At 47.6% G+C, this 26660-nt stretch overlaps 1 protein-coding gene across 1 annotated transcript in view; it reads right to left on the reverse strand.

Moving 5' to 3' along the window:
* Positions 1-13699, reverse strand: part of Hsd17b4 (hydroxysteroid 17-beta dehydrogenase 4) — a 53417-nt gene extending 39718 nt beyond the window's left edge. The window contains exons 1-6 of the mRNA XM_090325463.1: positions 13590-13699; positions 10500-10553; positions 3566-3673; positions 1487-1546; positions 839-860; positions 699-745 (exon numbers count right to left, since the gene is read on the reverse strand). Coding sequence (XP_090181589.1) covers positions 699-745; positions 839-860; positions 1487-1546; positions 3566-3673; positions 10500-10553; positions 13590-13647 — 349 coding nt within the window. The 5' untranslated portion in view covers positions 13648-13699. The remainder of the gene's footprint in view (positions 1-698; positions 746-838; positions 861-1486; positions 1547-3565; positions 3674-10499; positions 10554-13589) is intronic.
* Positions 13700-26660: the final 12961 nt, after the last annotated feature.

Raw genomic sequence — 26660 nt, forward strand, 5'->3', positions numbered from 1 at the left:
AGTCTTACCTGCCCAGCTTCTCTCCTATCCAGGTAGAGCAAAGGGAAGGAGAAATGAAAGGAGTCCTTGGTTTAATTCTAATACACAAGATGTTTTGTTCTTGCAGGAGACTTCTGGGGACATCTCCGCTCCACCCTAGCGCGGCCATCCTCCCACTCAACTGCCACACCTTCCACTGTTTCGGCCACTACTGGTCTGTTTCAGGTCTGCTGGCCAATGAAAGGCCAAAGGAGAATAAACCACAGCCACCATGTGGAAATGGGTATTTTCTATTATTAGGAGCTGCATATTCACATTTAGATTTTGTCCTACTTTGCTCCATACCTCCACTGGTTTTGTCAGTTGCTTAGACACTTCCACATCCTATTCTGCCCTTGAAAATAAAATCATGCAGCTAGGTAAGCATTTTGATGACTACTTCAAAGAATTAATACTGCTAGAAAATGGTGTCAGCCTCAAGCAGAAAAAAAGAAAAAAATATTAAATAATTTATGCCAAATGATTTAACATTTTTTAATTTATTAAACGTTTAAAGGAATAGGTATGTCCAAGTATACTCATTTCCAGTGCAGAGCTTATCCAACATTTGTATTAGCAGCAGTAAAAGCAGAAAGTAGGATTTTCTTTAAGTATTAAAAATAACAAATATTAAAAATATGAAGAGATAGCTATGTTCACAGAGACATTAAACAACTCACCCCAGTCTTCATCACTGATCCTTGAGAAGGAGCGATCCCTCAGAATCCTAAAACATGGGTGTTACACACAGTAAGGAGGGGGATATATACTTACAAAGAGCTGTATGCAGTACACTACATGTGCAAAAAGAACTACTCACCCTGCATTGTTGACCACAACATCTACAATATAAAAAAAAAAAACCAAGTCACATATTTTAAAGTAAGCGCATGAATCACAGCTCATATCTCCTTCAGACACTGGCTTTCTGTGCACCATGGAAAGGAAGTATAACAGGTACAGAATATACCATGGTATCTGTGGCTCAGCCTGGCCATCCTCGTCAGCCCAAGCACAAAAAGTCCACAAGACCTGATTTCCAATGAACTGTGACAAACCTGGAAGCGGTGCTGTGGCACATGTGGTGGAGTGCTAGCCCTGAATAGGAAAGCTCAGGGCCAATGCCGAGGCCCTAAGTCCAAGCCTAAGGACCAGCACCTAAAGGGTTGTTTTTTTAAATAACAATAGTAATGATAATAATAAATAAGGGAGGGAGCATAACAAATACAATGCAGGCACTTACAATGTAAAAAACAAAAACAAGTCAGCATGTTGCACACATTTAACTATAAAACTGTCACCTTGAGATTTTTTTTTTATGGAAAGAGGTAGGATAAATAAAATAATTAAAACTGTAAAACAACTCCAAACTGTGATGATCAAGAAAGAGTGATGTGTCTAGTAAATGTAACAGTGCATTAGGAAGGTAGTAGTGCTCTGTGGGGCTACCATTGAGAAGGACCCTCACCGATTCTTCCAAATGCATCCAGGGCTGTCTTCACAATCTTCTCTCCGGCTTCCACCGAATCTGGAGGGAAAAGACATCAGTGCACAGGTTTGTTACTCTCCTCACCTATCAGTTCTAAGCCCTCTGGGTCAGGACACTAGGCTGATACTGTTCACCCAACAGAGTGAGTTTCCAAGAAAAAAATGTGTTTGTGCTGTAGGCATATAGCAAATTAAAACACAGATCGTCTAATGTTGCCAAGGAAATGCGGTTTGGTGGGGGGGGGAGGAATAAGATTACTACCTAAAGCAGCACTGCCCAATCCAGCTTTCTGTAGGAATGCAAAGGGCCATTTCTGCACTGTTCAATACACCAAATGGTTACTGAGTGTCCAAAACAGTTTGAGAGGCAATTAATTTAATTTACATTTAATTTCAAAAACCACAGAGGCACTCTCCTTCGTACACATAAGAATTTAAGGATCAGGGAGTACACATTTAACTTTAAAATCACATGATCAGCATTATGTAACTTACACGTGGAAAACAAACCTACTGACTACAATGCTGATTACAAGTTCGTGGCTCTGCAATGCTGCGCCCATCATCCCCAAGCTTGGCTTACACCCCGTACTGTGTGCCAGCCACTGTCCTGGCAACCCAGCTTCATCGCCATCTATGCTCCTCTTCTTTGTTCACAGGGGTGACCCTTCCACAGCACTCACACAATCCCGTGTTAGCTCTGCCAGACAGAGGAGGGCACAGTGGTGCTGTGTTCTGTAATCTCAGCACTCAGAGTAAAGCAGAAGGCCTCTTTCACTCCCACAAAATTTCAAAACAAGCTCTAACTTGATTTCCCATAATAATCTACTCTCAGGGCTGGGAATGTGGCTCAAGAGGTTGAGTGCTAGCCCTGAGGAATGCCTAAGTCCAAGTCCCATGACTGGCAAAAAAAAAAATCTGCTTGCTTTGGGCTAGGCCAATAATCCTACCTACCTGAGTGAGAGTAGGGAGGATTGGGATTTAAGGTTCAAGGCCAGCCAGACAAAAAAATGGAGCTCAGGAAATTCCATGTCAATCATCCCAGCTACAGGTGGGAGAATGGTAGCCTAGAACAACCCGGGCATGAAGGAAGACTACTTCAAACATAACTCAAACATAGGCTGGAGGCATGGCTCAAGCACCTGCCTACCAAACAACGACCATATTCAATTCACAGTATAGAAACAAATTGTAGGACAATCGTAAACATTAGCTTTAAAAAATAATAATAATGGGGCCGGGAGTATAGCCTAGTGGTAGAGTGCTTGCCTAGCATGCACTAAGACCCCAGTTCGATTCCTCAGTACCACATACATAGAAAAAAGCTGGAAGTGGTGCTGTAGCTCAGATGGTAGAGCACTAGCCTTGAAGAAAGCCCAAGGACAGTGCTTAGGCCCTGAGTTCAGTCCCCAGCACTGGCAAAAAAAAAAAAAAATAGCTTTTAGCTGGGCACCGGTGGCTCTAGCCTATAATTCTAGCTACTCAGGAGGATGAGATCTGAGGATTTCAGTTCAAAGCCAGCCTAGCATGAAAGTTCATGAGACTCATCTCCAATTAACCACCAGAAAACTGGAAGAGGTGCTAAGGCTCAAGTAGTAGAGCACTAGCCTAGAGTAGAAGAGCTCAGGGACAGTGCCCAGGCCCTGAGTTCAAGCCCGTGACCAATAAAAATAGCTTTTAAAAGTAAATCTGCTCAACAAGGTTCCTTACAAATACCAACCATGAGGATGTCAAGGATGTGTGTAATTTTTGTACACCTTTATCTACTACTTAGTGCAGCCCTAGTTCCTACAAAGCTCTAGCCTTGAGAAAGTCCAAAGTCAGTGCTCAGGCCCTGAGCTCAGACCCCAGGACTGGCCAAAAAAAAAAAAAAATGCAGCCTAGTGGGGAAGAAGAATAGACGCAAATAACAATAAATGACACTCTAGATAAAACAGCCACTTCTGCAACCACTTACAGATGAGATCATGTGCTCATTACTATAACTATCTAATAAACAGAGACCGCAGATCAGTCCATAGGAGATAAAGCACACTGCCAGTGCTTGCGGATACTGTACCATAGTTGGCTACCGCTTTTCCACCCTTCTTTCGAATCTCTGCAACCACGTTGTCAGCAGCCACAGAGCCTTTACCACCTCCCCTGAAGTCTCCTCCCAAGTCATTCACTGAAAAGAGAAACAAACACATTGGAAACTAATTTTTAGTAGTGTATTTCCTTACTTCTCTGCCCAGTTCCCTCTCCTCCCATCCCTAAAGCACACATGTATTGTGAAAACATACCTCATCATTTTTGAACACTGTATAAAGAGCAAAAATGTTTAAACAGGGGCCGGGAGTTTGGCCTAGAGGTAGAGTGCTTGCCTAGCATGCACGAAGACCCAGGGTTGGTTCCTGGGTACCACATACATAGAAAAGAGGCTCAAGTGGTAGAGCTCTATCTAGCCTTGAGAAAGCTCAAGGACAGTGCTCAAGCCTACATCCAGGATTAGAAAAAAAAAATTAAACATAGGCTCCTCTCATGAAAATTTTAATTCTGCAACACTCTTCCTTCTTTGAAAAAAGACATGATTCAAGTCACTTTTTTTTTTTTTGTCATGCGGCTTGAACTCTGGGGCTAGGCACTGTTCTTGGGTGTTCTCCAGGCTACCACTCAAGCCATAGTACCACTTCTGGCTTTTTCTGTGTATGTAGTTCCAAGAAATTGAACCCAGGGCTTTGTGCATGCTAGACTAGCACTCTACCACTAGGCCACGCTCCCAGCCTCCAGTCACTTTTTGCAAAGAAAAAAATGTGAAAATCATTTAAAGACACACAGCAAACAACAGGTATTTCTTGGACTAGGAAATGAATGTAGAGCCTGAAGACACAATGGTGATCCCTGGAGAGAGGGTGGCCAGAAGATGCAAAAGGTAGGGTGTACATGGATGGACCAGCACACTAAAACCCACTAATGTGTGCAACTAATATGTACTACAAATTAAAACTACCATCCAGCTATTCTACTTCCTGATGTTTAGCCAGAAGAAATGAAATTAGGACAAAATGAAGTCTTCGCATATTGAAGAGCTATTAGCAGTCCCATCAGAACTTACTCACCACACAGAAACAGCCTAAATGTCCGGCACTGGAAGGAAGAATGAGTAAAGATAGCCTTGAAGTTGCTGGGCCCTGGCCACGGCACGCCTGTCATCTTAGCTACTCAGGAAGGCAAGATCGAAGGATCTCAGCTCAAAAGCAGCCTGGGCAGAAAAGTCTGTCAGACTCTCCTCTCTTAACGAGCAAAAAACCAGTGGAGGTGTGGCTCAAGTGCTAATACCAACAGCTTTGAATGAAAAAGCCAAGGGAGAGCTGAGGTCTTAAGCTTAAACCTTACTACTGGTGTGTATACACATACATACACACACATACACACACACAATGATAACCTCAAAAACAACATGCTAAGTGAAATAAAATAGTCACAAAAGACAAAGGCTGCGGAATTCTATTCTACAGAGTAGCTGAAATTGTCAGATTTTTAGATTCAAAACAGAGTGTGGGGCTGGGAATGTGGCTTAGTGGTAGTGCTTGCCTAGCATGCATGAAGCCCTGGGTTCAATTCCTCAGTACCACATACACAGAAAAAGCTGGAAGTGGCTCTGTGGCTCAGTGATAGAATGCTAGCCTTGAGCCAAAGAAGCTCAAGGAAGAGTGCCAGAAACTAGGGAGAGATTTGAAATGGCAATAATGGTTATAAGTTCCAATCACTTAAGAAAGTTGTAGATCCATTACATGTACCAAGCACCTGGAACAATACTGTGTTCTAAGTTTTTGTTTAGATGGTAGATCTCACTTTACATGTTCTTGCTATAAAATAAAAAAGATATTAGACATTCAATGTATTACCATCTCTTCATCAACAAAATCTGAGCCAGGTGCCAGTGGCTCACACCTATAATCCTATCTACTCAGAAGCTGAGATCTGAGGATCACAGTTTGAAGCCAGCCCAGGTAGGAAAATCTATGAGACTCTTATTTCCAATTACAGAAAAAGCTGCAAGCGGCACTATGGTTCAAATGGCAAAGTGCTAGCCTTGAGCAAAAGGAGCTCAGGGACAGTACCCAGGCCCAGAGTTCAAGCCCTAGTAACAACAACAAAAAAAAAGTTCAAGTCGGCAAGGTGACTCATACCTATATTCCTAGCTGTTCAGGAGGCTGAGATCTGAGGATCGAGGTTCAAAGCCAGCCTGGGCACAAAAGGCCAAGAGACTCTTATCTCTAATTAATCACTAGAAAATGGGAAGTGGGGCTGAATTGGAGAGCAGTAGCCTTGAATTGAAGAGCTCAGGGACAGCACCCAGGCCCAGGGTTCAAGCCCCATGACCCACAGAAGAAAAAGTGCTTTTCAGGAATGGTAGAAAAAATACAACTAGACAGAATACCAGTAATTTTATGAACACAGTCAAAAATGAAAGAAAAGATTTGTTAAAGAAGTCAAAATTTTCAGACATTAGTGGGGCACCAGTGGCTCATGCCTGAAGTTCTGCTACGTAGGAGGCTGGGATCTGAAGATCGCAGTTCAAAGCCAGCAGACTGGCTAGGACAGTGTGTGGCACTCTTATCTCCAATGAACCACCAAGACGGCGGGAAGCAGAGTTGTGACTCAAGCAAAAGAGGCTCAGAGATAGGGACCAGGCTGAGTTCAAGCCCAGGATTGGCACACATGCATGCACACACAATTCCTATACAATATATACTAAGACAATGAATTATGAGATAACTCAATTACATAGGTTTAACTACTGATGATACCACATATATATCCCTATATATATATGCATGCAGTTAATTGAAAACTGACTGATTTCAGGAGAGTTTGGGCATAAAGTGCCATCAAGGCCAACATACCCAAGTAATGGGGACACGTGTACATCAAAAACTAATAATAAACATTTTATTTTCATGAGTTTATTATCCATTTGTATTTCTTACCACTTTGCCCGTTTATCTCACATTTAATTGGAGGCACCTATTTTTATGACAGATCTGCAAACATATTTTATTTGTAAAAGTTTTAATTCTTTATCATGTGAGTTGCAATCCCACATTTCTTGCTGAAACACTGAGAAATGAAGATCCTGTATGACCATCAATATTCTGTTGGTTTTTGTTTGTTTTTCCGCTCGTGGGGCTTGAACTCAGGGCCTGGGCACTGTCCTTTTCTCAAGGCTAGAGCTCTACCACTTGAGCCACAGCACCACTTCTGGCTTTTTCTATGTATGTGGTACCGAAGACTAGAACCCAGGGCTTCGTGCATGCTAGGCAAGCACTCTAACTCTAAGCACTCCCAGCCTCTGAGAATCAATATTCTGTGTGAGCATTATGTGCGTCCCTTTTCAATGTGCCAACCCTCATCTACATTTCCACCCCTTATTTCCTACAAAGCAACCAGAACACTCTATAAATATTTAGCTCGGGTCATGCTGCCCTGTTCTCGAGAGCTGCCCACTCATGTCAGGTGACAGGGCACACCTTACTGCATGCTCACTGGGGCCCATAACTGGCCTGCAGCCTCTCCAGTCCTCCCTATCGCTGCTGCAGTGACCTCACGCAGACAGTCATACCCCTGACACACCTGCTTCTTCTGCCAGGGCCCTGGGCCACAGACCTGCAGGCATGTCCTGTGCTCTTCCATGCTCTGTCGCTCTGTCCTCACGGGCCGTCCCCCAGGACCATCCTCCATGTTCATGTTCACGCTCACACTCTCATACACACACACACTCTTCACGGGCTGTCCCCCAGCACCATCCTCCACGTTTACTCAAACTCACATTCACACACACACACACCTGCTTTCTGCTGCTATGCCCTCACTGGCCGTCCTCCCCATTCACACACTCACAGTCACTCACACACGTTTGTGCTGCTGTGCCCTCACTGGCTTCCTCCAGCACCATCTTCCATGTTCACTCACACACACACACCTCCACTTGCTGCTGGACTGTACTCAGCAGTCATCTTCATGCACACTCTGCCCCAATCTCCCTGTTTCCTTCTGTAGCCCCACCATTATCTATTACATGCATGGCACATTATTTCCTGCCTCCCCACTACTGTCGTCCACTGGGAAAGTAGACTACTGGACCTGGCAAGGCAGGCCTGTTGCCCCAGCACTTGAGAGGCTGAGGGCAGGAGAATCTCTGGTTTAAGGCCAGCCTTAAACAGAAGAAAAACAGAAGAGCAGGGACCCAATCTAATTCCTACAATAATTCCCAGCACCCAGAACAGAGCTTGCTACATTTCACATTTGTGAGAGATTAAATGAGCCCCGCTGGTGCTAGGTGTGCTAGGTGTACTACCTTACAAGCTTTAAACTGAGCTAACAGGACGAGCAGCAAACAGCTATTTCACAACAAGTCAGTGGATTCGTCCCACGCACCGGGAAGAGCCCATCTGGGGATGTGGGCTCGGTTTGCACATCCAAACCAGCCCCAGTCTACGTGTGTCCTTGCCACCTCCCTTCTCAGGCAGGCGAGTTTAGCGCGCTCACTCAGTCAGCACATACTGGACACCACAAGCAAAGCACCATGCTGACGGCGGCCAAGGACACCCTGTTGTCTCACTCGGGGACTGGCTTGCGGTTACAGGAACAGGAACACAGGACCACCGAGGAACACATACATCCAGTACTTGAGGCACAGTGCCTCAAGAAAGTTTGCCGTGATCAGTTTGAAGCTGTTACCTTGTACCTGTAGTCCCTGCACTTGGGAGGCTAAGGCAAGTAAATAAATTCTGCAGTTTCACAAAGACTGAATCCTAACCTTTAACACCAAACCTAATCTAGCTCTTCAGCCAAACTTAGCAAATATTTCTAGTCTGTTTTCTTGGACTTTGGACCAGAACTTATTTCAATAAGAGAATAGGTAATAAGAGAATAAATTATCCATATGAATTTTATCTTTCCATTTTCTTTACCTTTGTGTGTGTGTGAGTGTGTGCACACACATGCATACATTAATGGATTTGAACCTAGGACCTTGCATTCTTGGCTCACTTTTTCTGCTCAAGGCTAAACTCTACTATTTGAGCCTAACCTCCAATTCCAGTTTTTGTTAGTCAAAAAGAGATAAGATTTCTCTGATATATCTGTCCAGGCTTGCTTCAAATCAGAATCCTTATTACCAGTGAGGCCCTGGCTGAATGAGTGTTTTCCTCAAACTCAAACACTCATCATCTGAATTTAACAAACACAAAGGTAATGGAAATGAAGGGGCCAGGAGAGTGGCCTAGTGGTAGAGTGCTTGCCTAGCATGCACGAAAACCCAGATTCTATTCCTTGGTACCACATACATAGGAAAAGCTGGAAATGGTGTTGTGGCTCCAGTGGTAGAGCTCTAGCCTTAAGAAAACTTAAGGACAGTGCTCAGGCCCTGAGTTCAAACACTGGGACTGACAAAAGAAAGAAAGGGATGGGGGAGGAAAACTGATCCACAGACCACACTGCTGTTGTGGGTTTTTTTAAAGTTTATTTCTGTTTATATAGATGTGGTTTCACTATGTATCTCAGGCTGGCCTTGAACTACTGATGCTTGTGCCTCAGTCTCCTCAGGGCTAGGACCACAAGGGTAGATTACCATGCCTACCTGCCATAAATTTTTATGACATAAGTTTATATCTTAGTATAAACACAGAAATTTATTCAACTAATCTCAGATAAGCCATACTCTCCCTAAAAAGAAATATGTCAACAGTAAAAGAATGAGCAAAAGATACTTTCCTTACATAAAGCAAATCTAGGGAGATAGAAAAACAAAATCCTTTTACTTTTAAAACTTATTAGAAGCCAGGTGCAGTGGCTCATGCCTGTAATCCTAGTTACTCAAGAAGCTGACATCTGAGGATCAAAATTCAATACCAGCCAGGGCACAAAAATTGTGAGACTCTTATCTCCAATTAACTACCGGAAAGGGAAGTCTGACTCTTATATCTAATGAACCACCAGAAAAACCACAAGTGGTGCTGTGGCTCAAAATGGTAGAGTGCTAGCTTTGAACTAAGGAGCTCAGGAACAGTACCCAGGCCAAGAGTTCGAGCCCTGTGACCAAACAAAAGTATTAGAAAGGATCTAACAAATAAAAATTTTAAGATTAAAGGTATCAAGAACCAAATAGTAACATTAAAAAAGAAAAACATAGTACCAGCTTATAGCACTACAGTGTGAATTCTTGCTAGTCAAGCACTCAACCCCTTGAGACATACTCTCAAACCGTGTGTGTGTGTGTGTGTCCCTATACTGGCGCTTGACCCCTTTTTAACTCAAGGGTAGTATTCAACCACTGGAGCCACACCTCCACTTCTAGCTCTTTGATGGTTAACTGGAGAAGAATCTCATGGATTTGTCTTCCAGGGCTGGTTTCAACCAATGACTGATTTTCAATCTCAGCCTCCTGAGCAGCTAAGATTTACAGGCATGAGCCACAAACACCCAGCTAAATTTTTCAATTTGTTAAAAGAAATTCCAATCAAAAATTTTTTATTGAGACAACCCATATTTGATTCCCTGATTCCAAACTTCAGTTCCCCAATTCAATCATTTCTTACCTTTACCTACATAGTCACAGGATGTTTCTTGACCTTGTACGAACACCACTATAAACACTTCTGACCACAACACAAAAGCAAGAAGTTTCTTTCACACAGTGCTGCACTGCATTAACAGTGCCTTTAGTGAGAAATTCTGTGAAACTACCATACTTTAAATAGTAGCTTCAAAAATCAAGCTTAAAGAAATTTCAGCCACTAAGAAAAATTAGGAAGTGGCACTGTGGCTCAAGTGGTGAAGCACTAGCCTTGAGGTGAAGAGCTCAGGGACAGTGCCCAGGCCCAAAGTTCAAGCCCCACCCAAAAAAAAGAAAAAAATTAACCTTTGACACATTAGAAAGACAAAAGTAGCTTTCCAAATTGTACTTTCATTATCAGCTACTAATTAAAAAGAAAAACACAGCAACTTACCAACAACTGACGCTCCTCTTTCTGCAAAGGCCAGGGCATAGGCTCGGCCCAATCCTAATCAAAAGCAAGAAAATCAGGAAGTTGAAGAAATGTCAACCGTCATTTCAGTTCCCTCAGCTCAATTCCTATCCATTTTTTTACAAGTCCTGGGGCTTGAACTCAGGGCCTGGGCACTGTCCTTGGGTTTTCTCAAGGCTAGCACTCTACCACTTGAGCCACAGCACCACTTTCAGCTTTTTTTGTGTTTGTGAAACTAGGGAATCGAACCCAGAACTTCGTGCATGCTAGGCAAGGTCTCTACCACTAGGCCACACTCAATTCCGGTTTTTTTTGTTGGTTTTTTTTTTTTTTTTTTGGCCAGTCCTGGGCTTGAACTCTGAGCCTAGGCATTGTCCCTGAGCTTTTCAGCTCAAGGCTACCACCCTACCCCTTGAGCCACAGCACCACTCCGGCTTTTTTCTATGTATGTGGTACCGAGGAATCGAACCTGGGTCTCTGTATATGCTAGGCAAGCACTCTACCACTAAGTAGAGTGACAAGTAAACAATTCCACTACAATAACAGACTCTTCATTGGAGACTCCTACTGGTTCAAACTTCATTCCACCCACTTCTCTAGCAAAGGTTTTTTTCCCCCCATACTTGCTGTTGGAATGCCACGGTGAACAGAATTCCAATGCTAGATGTATTCGCTTGAACTTTAAAAAGGGAAAATCAGGCAGTGGCCTCCATACTGAGTTTTCGCTGTGGCTGCTAAGAATCTGACGTTCTGGAAATACGTTGGGTGTTAAAAAGCAGCACCTGTTTGGGGGCGCCACAGGTGGCTCAAGTCTGTAATCCTAGCTACTCAGGAGGTTGAGATCTGAGGATTGTGGCTCAAAGCCAGCCCCAACAGGAAGACTCTTCATCTCCAATTAACCACAGAAAAAAACTGAGGCTGCGGCTCAAAGTGGGAGAGCACACTGGCTTTGAGCAAAAGAACTCAGGGACAGCAGCCAGGCCCTGAGTTCAAGCAGCACCTGTAGAAGCAACTTTGCAGTCACGCTTCCTACTTCCTGGCAGCTTCCACACTTTTGATCCCTGATGGCCTGTATTACAAGTCCAGTGGGAGTCTTGAAGGTACTGAGTCCTCCAAGGGGTCAAACAGGCCCTGCTCCAAACCCAGTTACCCCTGGCAAGCCCTCTCTGCTTCAAAGTATCTAGTGATTTCTGTATTCTGCACTGAACCTGTAATCATAAAACACACAAAAAATTCTGTGACTCACAGCTCTGAAGAGGAAGTTTAATATTCCCAAGAAGGGGAATATGAGATGGATAGAGGGATAGCTATAGTTATGTATAGACACATATACATACTTAGAGATGGATAGCTACATAGATCTATTATGTCTATGTCCATTTTGAGTGGAATATTTCAGGGAGACTATGAGACTGGAAATCAGGACCGGCTTTGCAGCATTCACCTGTGAAGCTACCTACGAGAAGACATTTACTTTTTTTTTTTTTTCCTTTCTTTTTGCCAGTCCTGCGCCTTGAGCTCAGGGTCTGAGCACTGTTCTGGTGCTTTCTCAAGACTAGAGCTCTACCACTTGAGCCACAGCACCACTTCCAGTTTTTGGTTTTTTTTTTCTATATACGTGGTACCAAGGAATCGAACCCGGGTCTTCGTACATGCAAACACTCCGCCACTAGGCCAAACTCCCCGCTGGCACTTACTTTTGACGTGTCTTGAGAGTTTAGCGTAACTCTTAAATCTCATTAATAACTGACGTCTGCAGCTTCTATGTAAAGTCACTGATGCGTGAGTAGACACACAGCTGAGGTGGGGCTGTGGTGTCCCAAAAGAACTCAAAACGTAAAGCTCCCCAGCAGGAGCAGGCACCCCCAAAGTATACTACTGCTGAGTCCACTCGGAAGGAATGACAGAGCCACCCAACGTGTGGACGAGAGCTACTGCCCTCAGAATGGACCCTAACAGGGCCGGGAGTGTGGCCAGGTGGTGGAGTGCTCCCCTACCATGCACGAAGACCCGGGTTCGATTCCTGGGTACCACATACACAGACCAAAGCCACAGGTGGTGCTGAGGCTCCAGTGGTAGAGCTCTGAACTGGAGAAGAAGAACCCGAGGTCAGTGCTCAGGCCCAGGACTGGCAAAAAAAAAAAAAAAAAAAAGAATGGACCATAACGACTAATTAATGTTTTGCAAAAGGAAGCTGTGGGCTGCAATCAGCTGGAACTGGGTCAAGGGGTCGGGAGCGGGGCGGGGAGGGGGAGGGGTCGGGGTCGGGGTCGGGGCCGGGGTCGGGGCCGGGGGTCGGGGCCGGGGCCGAGGTCGGGGCCGGGGGTCGGGGCCGGGGGCCGGGGGTCGGGGTAGGGGGCCGGGGTCGGGGTCGGGGGCCGGGGGCCTGGGCCGGGGTCGGGGTCGGGGGTCGGGGGCCGGGGATCGGGGGCCGGGGCTGGGGTCGGGGTCGGGGGTCGGGGTCGGGGGCCCGGGGTCGGGGCCTGGGGTCGGGGTCGGGATTCGGTTCGGGGTCGGGGGTCGGGGCCTGGGGTCGGGGGTCGGGGCCTGGGGTCGGGGTTCGGGTCGGGGTCGGGGTCGGGGTCGGGGCCGGGGTCGGGGTCGGGGCCGGGGTCGGGGTCGGGGGTCGGGGCCGGGGTCGGGGTCGGGGCCGGGGTCGGGGCCGGGGCCCGGGGTCGGGGGTCGGGGCCGGGGTCGGGGCCGGGTACGGGCCCGGGGTTGGGGTCGGGGTCGGGGCCGGGGTTCAGGGCCGGGGTCGGGGTCGGGGGTCGGGGGTCAGGGGCCGGGGTCGGGGCCGGGGTCGGGGTTCAGGGCCGGGGTCGGGGGTCAGGGGTCGGGGCCGGGCCCGGGGTCGGGGCCGGGGTCGGAGGCCGGGCCGCTCCCCACAACTCCGGTCACCGCGGCGGGGGCGCCCGGGAGCGGCCCGCGGGCTCGGAGCCGGCCTCAGGCGAGCCTCCGCTCCGCGCCGGGGCCAGGCCGGCCCTGGCCCGCAGCCCGCACGGCGCCCGGGACCCGGCGGCCAGCGCCGAGGAGGCCCGCGCCGGCCGGCACGACGACGACGGAGCGGCTCACCTCCGCCCGCACCGGTGACCACCACCACACGCCCGTCGAACCGCAGCGAGGAAGCCATGAGCGCGACCTGCAGCGAGCGGCGCCGTCGCCGGAGTCCCGGGCACCAGCCGAGCCGAGGGGCGAGGCGGGACCGGTGATACGCCCACTTCCGGCCAGCCGCGCCGCGGTGGCCCTGTGCGCCTGCGCCGGCGCTTGGACTGCTGGGAATTGTAGTCCAGCGGGGCTGGGTTACCTTGGCACCCTGGCCTTTCCCTCTAGACCTGGAGAGACAGCAGGCCACCCTGTCCTTTTCGTGCTTCCAGAGGAGTCCTGGCTGCCTGAGGCACGCCTGCTCACCAGCAGTGCTCGGCTCGTGTATTTAGGATGAAAGACAATGTGAGTCTGCCTTGGATTCACCTGAGGATCAATTCTCCCCTCTTGATCTGACACCTGGACCTATGTTCTGTATTTTCTTTTTTCTTGGGGGGGGGGGTGTCATGGAGCTTGAACTGGGCCTGGGCACCGTCCCTGAGCTCCTCAGTTAAGGAAACAGTGCTAGTCAGTGGCTCTTATAATCCTGGCTACTCAGGGGGCAGAGATTTGAGGATTGCAATTCAAAGCCAGCCTGTGCAGAAAAGTCTGTGAGACTTTCATCTCCAGTGAACTACCCCAAAAGCCAGAAGTGACACAGTGGCGCGAATGGTAGAGCACTAGCCTTGAGCATAAAGGCTCAAGGACAGTGCCCAGGCCCTGAGTTCAAGCCTCAGGGCTGGTACACAAACAAGTGGGGTGGGCAGGGGGGGAGAGAAAGGGGAGAAAGAAACAGTAGAACTACTCATTCGTACAGTGACTGAATTCCAGACTTCCGTTTCTTGTGCCTCATTTTCCCTGATTAACTCGCCTGGGTTAAAAGTTATTCCAGAACTAGTCTGCACCCCTTCTCCTGACTTCTTCAAGTAGAGCTACAAAATGCTGAGTTTTCAGTTTGTTTATCAAGAGCAGTCCTCGATCTGACATCTGTTGGCCATCTATCTACAGAGGTTGCCGTGGGTCCTGCCTGTGCTTCTATTTGTCAGTGCCACCCTTGTAATAAGGTTCAAATATACAGAAGCCACATTTAGCAAGTTTGAACCTTGGACTCTTTATTACAAGCCCAGTGGCTGCCTGGTGAACTCTTGTCTCAAAGGCCAGCAGCCAGAAAACACACTCAATGCAGTTAGGAAACAGGCCAGAGATGACAGAAACAACAAATACAATACCAACAAGCTAGTTCTGCTCCAGTGGAGTGCCAAATTGGGACACCACGGTAATTGAAGAACAGCCCAGAGACAGTGGCATGGCGAAATGGCACCTAAGCTGGTCCTGCCCTAAATAGTGTCAGGGCAGGGGGCAGGTTCACAGGAAGCTCCCGGTCCCAGGTACTGGACTGACACGTCTAATAAACTATCAGCCAAGTGCCCACCCCTGTCTCCAGGGATGCAGGCACGCCTGGAGGGAGGCTTCATTTCCTGGACCCAGAGGACAAGATGCCAGAGGCTAAAGCTCTGTAGGTAAGGCTTTCCTAAGGCTGTATTTTCCCATAAGCAGAGCCCTCCCAGCTTACCTTGAGCTAGATATCTGCAGTTAATGAATAGCAGCCTTTTTCACCACTAGGCTTTCCAGGGCTGGGTGAACTGCCCACTACCTCCTGGCCAGGGGCCATGATATCTGAGAAGGCACTAGCCCTAGAACCTGGCCAGGTGCTGGTCTGGCTGCCTCAATTACTGTACTTGGCTCAGCCACCTTATTTCACCCTGAACCAGCACCTTGCTTGTTTAGCCTCTGGTCCACTTCTGCCTTATCATTGTGGGCCTTTGAGTGCTGGTGCTCACTGGAGCCGGGGGAGGGGGGGGGCAAGGCCCAGGACACTAGCCTTAAAGACAAGAAGCAAGATAAGATTGGATGTGTTTAGAGTACAGCACTTGCAGGAGTGCAAGAGACCCTGGGTCCAGTCCCTAGCACGGGGGAGGCAGAACATCTCTATTTCCCAGACATGGTAGGTAGCAACGTTCTCTGCGCTTGAATCCTGACAAAAAGAAACAGCCTGGAATACCTGTGACGTCTACCTGCTATTCCTAGTATGTGAAATTGAAGTCCAAAACCAAATCTGTTGTCATCTAAGAGAAAGTGCAGCATTCAGCCCCCGACCTGAGTCAGAATTTAGGATCTATGGGACATTTGTGGCGAGCCAGTCTCAAAATCAGTTCCAGCCAGTGAGGAACCACAACCAACAAGAGGGACAGGCAGGGTGAGCAAGACCAAGTGAGTGTCAAAATCAATGAGGGGAGTTGTCAAAGTAGAAAGAAAGGTGCCTAACTTGACACATGAAAAGAATGTGCTATGGAAACAAACAATGATGGTTGTGGCTGGACCCTGGAAGGAGAAGAAGGTAGCATGGCAGCCATTTAAAATTAGTTCCCATACCAGTTTCAATCTCAGCCAGTTTGACTAGGATAAGACTTTGTACGTGACTGTATCACTCAGGGTTCTGATTGACAACCAGGGAAAGTTGACTCATGCTCACAAAGCACTCACGTGTGGATTTCGGCTGCAATGTCTTTTTTGTTTGGTTGGTTTTGTTTTTGTTTTGCCAGTCCTGGGCTTGAGCTCAGGGCCTGAGCACTGTCCTTGGGTTTTCTCAAGGCTAGAGCTCTACCACTTGAGACACAGCATCACTCTGGCTTTTTACTATGTATGTGATACTGAGGAATCAAACCCGGGTCTTAGCACTCTGACCACTCCTGACTCATGCAATGGGTTCTTTTAAGATAATAAGAAGCCATTGCCTGCTTTGGGCAATAGGCCTCCCAACACAAGATGCTGGTCAGTAAATATTAACTTGCCTGGAGCCAGGGATAATTGCAAAGTGACTGCAGCAGAAAAAGGTTCAATCAAAGAACTCAGATACAGGACCCAGAAAATGCATCTTTTATGTTGCCTCTTATAAATCTTCACAGCCCTACATGTTTTTGCACTGGCAAAAAAAAAATCCAGAAATACTACACATGTATGACATACAAATTCAGATCCTTCCTTTATGAGTAAAATTTATTTTATTTTTTTTGCCAGTCCTGGGCTTGAGCTCAGGGCCTGAGCACTGTCCTTGGGTTTTCTCAAGGCTAGAGCTCTACCACTTGAGCCACAGCACCACTTCGGGCTTTTTCTATGTATGTGGTACCAAGGAATTGAACCCGGGTCTTTTTGCATGCTAGGCAAGCACTTTAACCACTAGGCCAAATTCCAGGCCATGAGTAAAATTTATATAATCACTTTCAATACTTGTATATAAAATTCATATCATGTATCACTCCAGGAAGAGGGAAATCTTGTGCTTGATTTCTGCCCCCCTGCTTAACCCAACACCATGCAAAAATTGTCTGCAAAAGCAGAACGCAGTGACACCACCTTGTCACAAGAGGGAGGAAAGAGCCGCGGAAACATCTCCTTGCACTAGTTGTACACAAAGCTGTGCCTTCTGGAGAAACACTAAGAATATTATCCTTGGTATCTCCCCCATCCGCTTCTCCACTTTATTTTTCTGGTGCTAGGGATCAAACCAAGGGTCTTATACATGATAGCCAAGAGTTGTGCCACTGAACTATGTGCCCAGCCCCTTTCCTTTTTCTAATAAACCAGAGACAAAGGCAAATGCCTGCACGTCTTACTGTAAAAGTAAGTGATGACAGGTTGGAAAGGTTTATTTCTCCTGCTACAGGCCCAGGCTAACATCCCCCAGGAATGCTCCCAGTAGCTTCTTACATGGCAGAGGGGTCCTGTCTCCACGTTCAGAGGAAGGCTCAGTGCTGTCTCTACTCTGATTGCCATCAGACTCCAGGACCCTGGCTCATGGAATATTTGCTGTGTTTAACCTTTCAGCTGCTCCCTGAATTTAAGTTATCATCAAAGCAACCAGATGGTGTACAGACACAGAAATAATTTTGAATAGCCTCCAGTGAGCACTCAGGAAGCAGAGAAAGGTCAGAAGGAGAGCCTGGAAAATACATTTCTTGAGTGATAGACACAGAAATCCCCAACTATAATCCCCAGTCATCCTGTGTGCTTTGCTCCTGGAAAGTCCTGAAGGCAAGTCCAACACATGGAAGCACATTGTAACTCACTGTCACCGAGGGTGTTTGGGGATTTTATATTTCTCGTATGAGTTACCCTCAATGACTAACAGAGCTGTTTCCCTCCACAATTAGTCAGATGCTACAGGCAGCAAAGTCAGCCGTACACTTAAGGAGGGTAAGTAGAATGGTAACTGATTACACACTGAAAACTGAAATACAATTTATTGTATCCCAGACAGTGTTTATGATGCACATAGAATCATCAGAGCAGTTTCCAAATGAGGATGGGAAAAAGTAAAAAAGTAAATGACTCATAAAGTCTGCAGGAATGCAGCATGCGGGAATGCAGCATGCGGGAATGCAGCATGCGGGAATGCAGCATGTGGGAATACAGCATGTGGGAATGCAGCATGTGGGAATGCAGCATGTGGGAATGCCACATGTGGGAATGCAGCATGTGGAAATGCAGTACGCAGGAATGCAGCATGTAGGAATGCAGCGTGTAGGGATGCAGCATGTGGGAATACAGCATGTGGGAATACAGCATGTAGAACACAGCATGTAGGAATGCAGCATGCGGGAATAAAGCATGCGGGAATGCAGCATGCGGGAATACAGCATGTGGGAATGCAGCATGTGGGAATGCAGCATGCGGGAATACAGCATGTGGGAATGCAGCATGTAGAATACAGCATGCGGGAATGCAGCATGTAGAATACAGCATGCGGGAATGCAGCATGTGGGAATGCAGCCTGCCTCCTAGCTGTGGACCCTTGCGTGTCAGTACTGAGACAGGAGATTCAGCCACATGGCAAGCCCCCAGGGCTCCATATGTCACGTCTCTCGACTTCCCACCTCTCCGAATGAAGATACCAGGGATGTAAAGGGCAGAGAAGAGAGAAGAGACCCAGGAAGGGTGTCAGCCCATCTTTGCAGACACAAGCTGAAGGTCTGCACAAATGTCGGCCGGGGGTAGGGGGCGAGGGTGTATGGAGGGAAGCCCAGGGTGGCCTGGAGGACCATGGCTGACGGTTCCAGAGAAGTCGTCGTGGTCACCATGGAGGAGAGCAACTTGATTCCCAGGAGGGGACACTCCTGTTCCCAAAGAGCTGCCTGGCCACTACTGGTGAGAGCCACCCCTAGCGAGGAGGCCTGTCCCGGGGGCCCTGCTGCTCCCTTCCTCAGGGTAGTTTCCGTCATGGTTCACATGCCATCCATCACCCTGTTATTCCCGGATTCCAAGGTGGCTTCCAAGTGGCTTCAGACAGAATTGCTGGAGGCTCCCTGTCTCCTGCTTCTAGCTGAGTCATGGGGCCAAGGAAGGGGTCTGCCAGAGGCTTTCACTGAGAACAGATCCCAAGCCCTTGTCATAAAGTGATTTACACCTGGACTCCATGGCTCCGATGATTCTGAGAAACAGGAAAGCCTTGTTCCCCGGCTGAGAAGTTACTCAGTCAAGATCTATCTTAGCCGCTTCAGCAAGAGGGCGGAGTCCGCTGAGCAAGGGACAAGCCATACAAACCGCCTCACGGGCTTCTCAGCCTCACACTCCCTCAACCTGGCCGACACAGGGGACGTGTGAAGTAAGGGGTATTTTGGCTCACGGTTCTGAAGACTAAAGGCCGAGATTGGGTAACTCACGGGTCTGGGCCTCTGATGCAGGCGGAACCTCACGATAGGAGCACACGTTGGGGCGAATGCCCACATCTCAAGCCAGGAAGGGAGAGAGAGGAAGAACCCAGGGCCCCATAGTCCTGGAAGTGTCTCAGCAGCACCTCCCACAGCCCCCCCCTCCAGGTCTGCGGCACTCCGGGGACTGCCACAGACCAGGTGAGACTCGGGGAGATAACAGCTGTCACCTGACTCAGCCCGTTTCAAACTCGGGGTGGCTACACTGCCCCAGGAATGGTGGAAAGTGTTCATTACCTTTGTTTTTCATTTGCTGTGGAGCGAGGCATGTTATTAAGAACTCACATATGATAAGTCGTTTCAAATACACATTTCTCCCTTGGAGCGATATAATTAAACAAATCAATGTAATTACTTTTCACTCCCATCTGGTTCTCATATTAATTGCATATAATTAAATCAATTACCAAGTGATTCATTAGGAAGAAGTGCCTGTCCTCCCAGAATGAGCTATCTTCTCCAACCGTAGAGAGCAAGGCTCAGAACAGAGCAATTCTTCCCAAGCAGACATCTTGTTCCAGTCAGTGCTCTGTCACCTGAAGAGGAGCCCTGAATGCTCCACGGTCAGCAGAGCTAACAGGTCCTGAACTCGGGGAACAAAGGCTCCCAACGACAGGACCGACAGAGACCAAGGGGTGCCCAGGAACTGGAAGACTGGGGCCGGGAATGTGGCTCTTGCTGGACCTGAGTGCACAGACAAGCGGGCAGTGGTGTCATCCAGAAGAGAGCAACCTTGGAGGCTGTAACCCTCCAGAATGTGCCAGCCACGTACTCAGCCGCCTCATGTGTAAAATGAATCTTCTTCTTCCTCCTCTTCTTCTTCTGTCAGCTGTGGGGCTTGAACCCTGGGCCTGGGCGCTGTCCCTGAGTTTTTCAGCTCAAGGCTAGTGCTCTGCCACTTGAGCCACAGCACCACTCCTGGTTTTTTGGTGGTTAACTGGAGATAAGAGTCTCCCGGACTTCGGTGGCCAGTGACATTAGCCCTGGAGTTCAGAGCTGGGAACAAGTGGAACTTTAGGGGATTCACGGTGCGCGCACACACACACACACACACACACACACACACACACACACACGAAGGAACAGATCTTAGCAACAGAGTCAGCTACCACACTCACAAAGGACTTTAAATCCTGATGTTTTCAGACGTAAGACTCGATCATTTATCTTCTTAACTGAACTCCAGGCATAACAAATAACAGTAAGATACTACATTGGAAACTTGGACAATCCCAAAAGCTGGGCCAGGCTAACACTGCCCACATATGTGTGTGGGTCTTAGGTTGTGGCCAATAATGGGTGTAATCGATGAACATAAACCTCACTCAGGAACAGCCAAGCCAGGGTCAATACTTGTGAATCCACAGCAAGGTAACAAGCATTGCTCATCCACTTTTGCCACACTCGCTCGGCGTGGACCTGAATAGTCCAGGGTTTAAAGCAGAAGAGCCATCGCGGACGGTGAAGGGAGCAAGGCTAGCCGTGTTCAGCTTACCCTAAGGAGCTCCTGGAGAAGCAGCTCTGGCACGCAGTGTCCTTGCAGGATCTCACGTCGAGAAGGCAGAACTCCTGTGGGCTCCAGGCATGAGGCGGGGTGAGGCAGAGGGAACTGGCCATGATCTTCCTTAAACCCAGAAGGCATGGGAATGTGCTCTCAGCCAGGCGCCAGGAATGAGAGGGGCCCTTGTTGGGCGAGCCAGCAGCTGCTAAGACGGAATTTGGTTTTGGTTGGGTGAAAATGTTAGCACCGCCTTGGTACCTTTGGTTGAATATGGTATTGTATTCTAGAAGTAAAAAGAAAGAAGAAGAAGAGGAGGAGGAGGAGGAGGAGGAGGAGGAGGAGGAGGAGGAGGAGGAGGGAGGGAAAAGGAGCGAGCATGTTTTAAATGAAGGTAAACACTCCACTCTCAGTTTGAGCCTCCCTTACATAGGAACCACGGCACGTGCCAAGGCTGAGGTCTTTGGATCGCTCAGATTTTGACTTTTCTTATCAGGAGTGTTCACCCAGCAAAGTCTATACAGAAATTCCCAAATCCAAGCATCTCTAACTCCGAGTTATTTCCAGCTCCAAGCATTTCAGACCCTGGATGCCCAGCCTGAAGTTTCAAACGCTCTAGGGAGTAAGCAAAGCTCCTAAATGGATGCTTGGCACTGGTTTCTTCAAAGGGCCTGGAAGATGGAAACCTCAAGTTCAAGCAGGACTTTGAGGCTCTCTGGCGCCTAGTGAGGGGTCTGACTCCATCCCACACACTGCTCCGTCCCTTCCCGTCCACAGCCTGGCTCACCCACCTCCTCCCGCACCCAGGGTCCAGGTGGCCACAGTGATTCAGCTGTGGTGGCCATGCTGGCAGAACTGAGCGATGCCACACACAAAGCCATCCCCTCCAGGCCCGGGTGCTTTGCGGGCCTCGCACGCACGCTACAACCGCATCTACATACTGAAATGAGTAGCAAGGGAGTGAGGCGACCTACACAAGGTCACTTGTGCTACGTGGTTTTTTGACAGCTAATTTATTTGACCTGCAGGGCATTCTGGAAGCCGAGAAGGAAAGTGCAGGGTTCCCAGAAGCACCAGGGAAGCACCAGTGCAGAGGAAGGCTCTCCATGCTAGTCCTAGACGCATGCCGGGCTCTGCCGCCTGGCAGGCCCGTGGCGGGGGAAAACGTGGTCTCAAGATTACCTTCTCTTCCCAGAAGGGAATGGCACCATGCAACTCCCAGAACGAGAGGGCACAGGCCACCCCTCAGCTTCATGAGCGCCGCATGGTAACTGCGCCGTGCTCCAACTCCTGAGGAAGCCACCCGAAAAGCATGTGCAGAAGGGACGGATGGAGCAAACAGGAATGAGTCAAACGCGGAGATGCCCATTTTATCTCTGCAGGAACTCATTGCCACTCCCTCCTTTCTGTAATAAAGAATAATTCGGTGACTTATAAGACCGCGCTCCCCAGATCCGCTGGATCTCCTGTCACATATACATGAGAGTTTCCAGGATTGCTAGAGTGTTGTTTAATTTCAGCTGCACTTGAGCTGATGTTCACTGCCTACCTGGAAATAGCGAAATGTCACTGATGAAAATGCATCACACAGAAATAGCCATTGTGAGGCGCATTCCCTGTTTCATTCATTCATTCATTCATTCATTCATTTATTTATTGCCAGTCCCGGGGCTTGAACTCAGGAACTGGGCATTGTCCTTGGGCTTTCCTCCAGGTTAAAGCTCTACCACTTGAGCCACAGCACCACTTCCGGCTTTTTCTGTGTATGTGGTACCAAGGAATTGAATCTAGGTCTCTGTGCATGCTAGGCAAGCACTCTGCCACTAAGCCAAACTCCTGGCTTCCCTGTTTTATGTTATCCTTAAAATGAAAATATGGGGGCCGGGAGTTTGGCCTAGTGGTAGAGTGCGTGCCTAGCATGCATGAAGACCCGGGTTCGATTCCTCGGTACCCCACATACATAACAACAAAAAAAAAAAGCCGGGAGTGGTGCTGAGGCTCAAGTGGTAGAGCTCTAGCCTTGAGAAAGTCCAAGGACAGTGCTCAGGCCCTGAGCTCAAGCCCAGGACTGGCAAAAAAAGAAAAAAAAAAGAAAATATGAAGTTGTGTTCACTTTATCCAAGTTTTAGAGAAAGGATGAGAAAGTCCTCTGGCAAGCCAGGAGTGCCCTGACTGCCCTGGAACTGGTACTCCAGTTCCCCACTGCCTGGCCACCCTCCAGACAGCTCCCGGAGCGGGGGGGGGATGCCACACACCTGGCACAGGTGCTGGGAGCCTGAGGGACGTCTCCAGCTGTGGAGCTCTTCAGTGACCTCGGCAGCGAGCACAGTCACGAGAAGGAAAAGCTCCACGCCTCGAGGACTTTGTGTAGTGACCAGTGAGGCCTCTTCTAAACGTCCCCCATCTGCCTAGCAGGTAAGTATCCTGGAGAAAACCAGTGTCCTAGAAGAGAGGCAGGAACGAGGGACGGCCAGACACTGGACAGGGCAGGTGTAGCTCCGGCTGGGCTCCAGGAAAACAAAGCTTCTTAGGAAACAGAAAAGGGCGGCAAGGGTGGGGTTTTGTGTTGTTTTTTTTTTTGGCAATGCTGCGTTTGAATTCTGGACCTCACACTTGGTAGGCACTTGAGCCACACCCAGCCCTTCTTGGCTGTCTCTATACTTCACATTCGGCAGGTTTAAACCACGGGTTGAGTCCATCTGTCAGCTTTTACATGGAAATGGCAAAGTACAGAGAAGCACATTGTCCTAGATCACTCTCCAAATCAAAACACGTGCTTAAAAAAAACCAACAACAGCACATTTTTCCCTTGTGGTAAGAGTAAACGCCACACGACTTGGGCTAAATGGAGCCCTGGGGCTGTGGTCGGTGGGGAAGGCAGCAAGTCCCCTCTGCCACCGGATAAAGGTTGCATCAGGGCTGCCTGGGTCCACAGAGGTCATAGCCCGTGCATGGAAATGGCACACAGCCCACGCTGAAGGACATTCTGCAAGGCACAGACGTTTGCCTCCAGACCATGTCCTGGTTGAGGGTACAGCAGACACCTCCCTCCAGGGCCCTGTGCCCCTCCTGACACGTGCAGCTCACGGTCGTTGTCAGGTGGAAAGCATAGCAACTGTCCTGGGCAGAGATGCTTCCATTTCAGAAATTTCCCTAAGATACATATATTATATTATATTACATTATATTATGTTTCTGGCTCTGGGCCATGCAGAGCCCAGGATAAGAGAGAATTTTCACTATCTTTTGGCCATGGTGGATACGGGAGTTTTAGCATCTTCGGATTTTCCTGTTGTATCATTTTGAAAACAAAGATTTGGCTCATTTTTCTGTTCATTCTCTTAGTGTTTTTTTTTTTTTTTTTTTTGCCAGTCCTGGGCTTGAGCTCAGGGCCTGAGCACTGTCCTTGGACTTTCTCAAGGCTAGAGCTCTACCACTTGAGCCTCAGCACCTCTTCCAGCTTTTTTCTATGTATGTGGTACCGAGGAATCAAACCCTGGTCTTCATGCATGCTAGGCAAACACTTTAACCACTAGGCCAAACTCCCGGCCCTCATTCTCTTAGTGTTTTAATTAGGGAGTTTCTACTGTCTGTATCTGAACTACAGAAAGTAAGTTACTTCAGAGTTAGGATAATATAAGCATGTCATAACCAGCTACTAACAAGTAAGTTCAGTTTACCTCATTAGAATATCTTCATTTCCTTCAGTCAAGTAGCACTTAACTTTTTATGGTAAGCATTCAGTCCGTGGAGAAAGCAGCCACCTTTTATGTATTGTTTGTGAGGACTACAATGTGAAATGATAACTTAGCAAATATCTTCTCATCAAGTATCTCAAGGATGCATTAAAATTCTCAAAAAAAAATCTGACTTGATATACACAAGGTACCGCCTTGGTGGGATCAGAAATACAGCAGGAAATTGATTTGGTGGCCAGTTTTTAATCTAATATTAGTGGTACTGGTGTTTGAACTCAGGGCCTTATGCTGTAGCTAGGCTTCCTTGCTCACAACTGGTACTCTACCACTTGAGTCATGTCTCCAAGCCTGGCTTTTTGCTGATTATTTTGGAGAGGGCATCTTTCAAACTTTCTGACTAGCTCTATCTGCACTCAGCCTCTCAGTAGGTAGCCTGGCAGGCATAAGCTACTTACTGGAGCCTGACTTATTTTTATTTTAAGGTGTACTTTACTGTGAGAGATAGTTCCCAGATCATTAGGAGATATTGTTACATAAAACAGAAAGAGTAATATTTTTATCATTAGTTTCTAACACATGCTTTTCAGTAAGTCATCTTTGAGTTGTATATGACAAGTCTCCTAATCAGAAAAACACAAGGCTATTTTTTTTTAACCTCATTTTCTGAAATTGTCTTCAAAGCTGGGATAAAAGTCGAAGCTCTAAACCATGCCACACCATCTCCCAGGGCTCAGTGCAGGCAGCGGTGGAGCTGGACCTGCCGTACCGCCCCAGCCCAGGTTCACAGCTATCTGAATTGTAAGCACCTTGAACCCAAGTGCCACAAGAGAAAGAAAGCTGAGCCACAATATGCCTTCAAACTAGAAGCCCCGTTGAAACCTTTGAAAAAGTGTCTTTGTGTAACACGAGACCCAAATCTTCAGAGAACAGCCAAGCCTCATGATTTGAATTCTGTCCAAAGTGTCACTATTTGAAAAATCACTTACAAAGCAAAATGCCTACTCTTTCCAGGGGCAACGTGTTTAGTCACTTTTAGTTACACTTTATTTGAATAAAACTAGTTTGTGGCTGTGACATGTAATACCTGTATGGCTACAGCAAACTCCTGCTTTCTCCAGCCTCAGTGCCCTTATCTGTAACATAAGGGGGTCCCTGACTCAGGGCCACTTCAACACTGACCCTACCATCCACTTCTTGTATTAGCTCATACTCTTATTTTTTCTTTTCATTTTTATTTTTTTGTCAGTTGATGGGTTTTAAACTCAGGGCCCGGGCCCTCATCCTGGAGCAATTTTGTTCAAGGCTAGTGCTCTACCTCTTTGAGCCACAGCTCAAGCCACCTTTAGTTTTTTTGTTTGGTTGGGGTTTTTTTTTTTTTTTTTTTGGTGGTTCATTAGACATTAGAGTCTCACAGACTTTCCTTCCCAGGCTGGCTTTGAACTGCAGTCCTCAGACTGCAGCTTCCTGGGTAGTTAGGATGGCAGGTGCAAGCCACCAGTGCCCACCACTTTTCTTCTTTTTTTTTTTTAATATATATAGCTTACAGTTGTTACAAAAAAAGATTTCATGGAGTCCATACTTTTTTCAGAATAGCAGTATGCATAAAATTAATAGTCAGTTACGTCATTATGTCTCCAAATTACTGAAAGACTCCGCCAGGTGTGATGAGGTACACCTATAAATCCCAGCACTTGTCTAAAGCAGGAGGGTCAAGATTCTGAGGGCAGCCTGGGCTAAGTAACGAGACTGGATCTCAAAATCAAAACCAATGTTCCCAAGTTCCTAAGGTTTTTTAACTTGCCTGCCACGTGAAATTCATGCAAAAGGGGGTGTTAGAAATCACCTCTGTGCTTTCCAGACAACACTAGAAACGCAAAGAATCCACTCTGTGAGATTCTGAGATGTCGGTAAGCAGAATCCCTCCTTCCCCACGAGCTGGCCCTCCATCTGGGGGTTCTGCTTCTGCAGATTCCACCAACTGTGGACTGAAATTTGTTCTAAAACATGTGTATGAAATGTACAGTGTTTTTCTTGTTGCTATGAGCTAACCAATAATTATTTACATAGGATCTGCATTGTGCAATGAAGGAGGATATGC

Source organism: Megascapheus bottae, chromosome 38 (genome assembly GCF_031878675.1).
Source record: "Megascapheus bottae isolate mThoBot1 chromosome 38, mThoBot2.hap1, whole genome shotgun sequence".
NCBI lineage: Eukaryota > Metazoa > Chordata > Mammalia > Rodentia > Geomyidae > Megascapheus > Megascapheus bottae.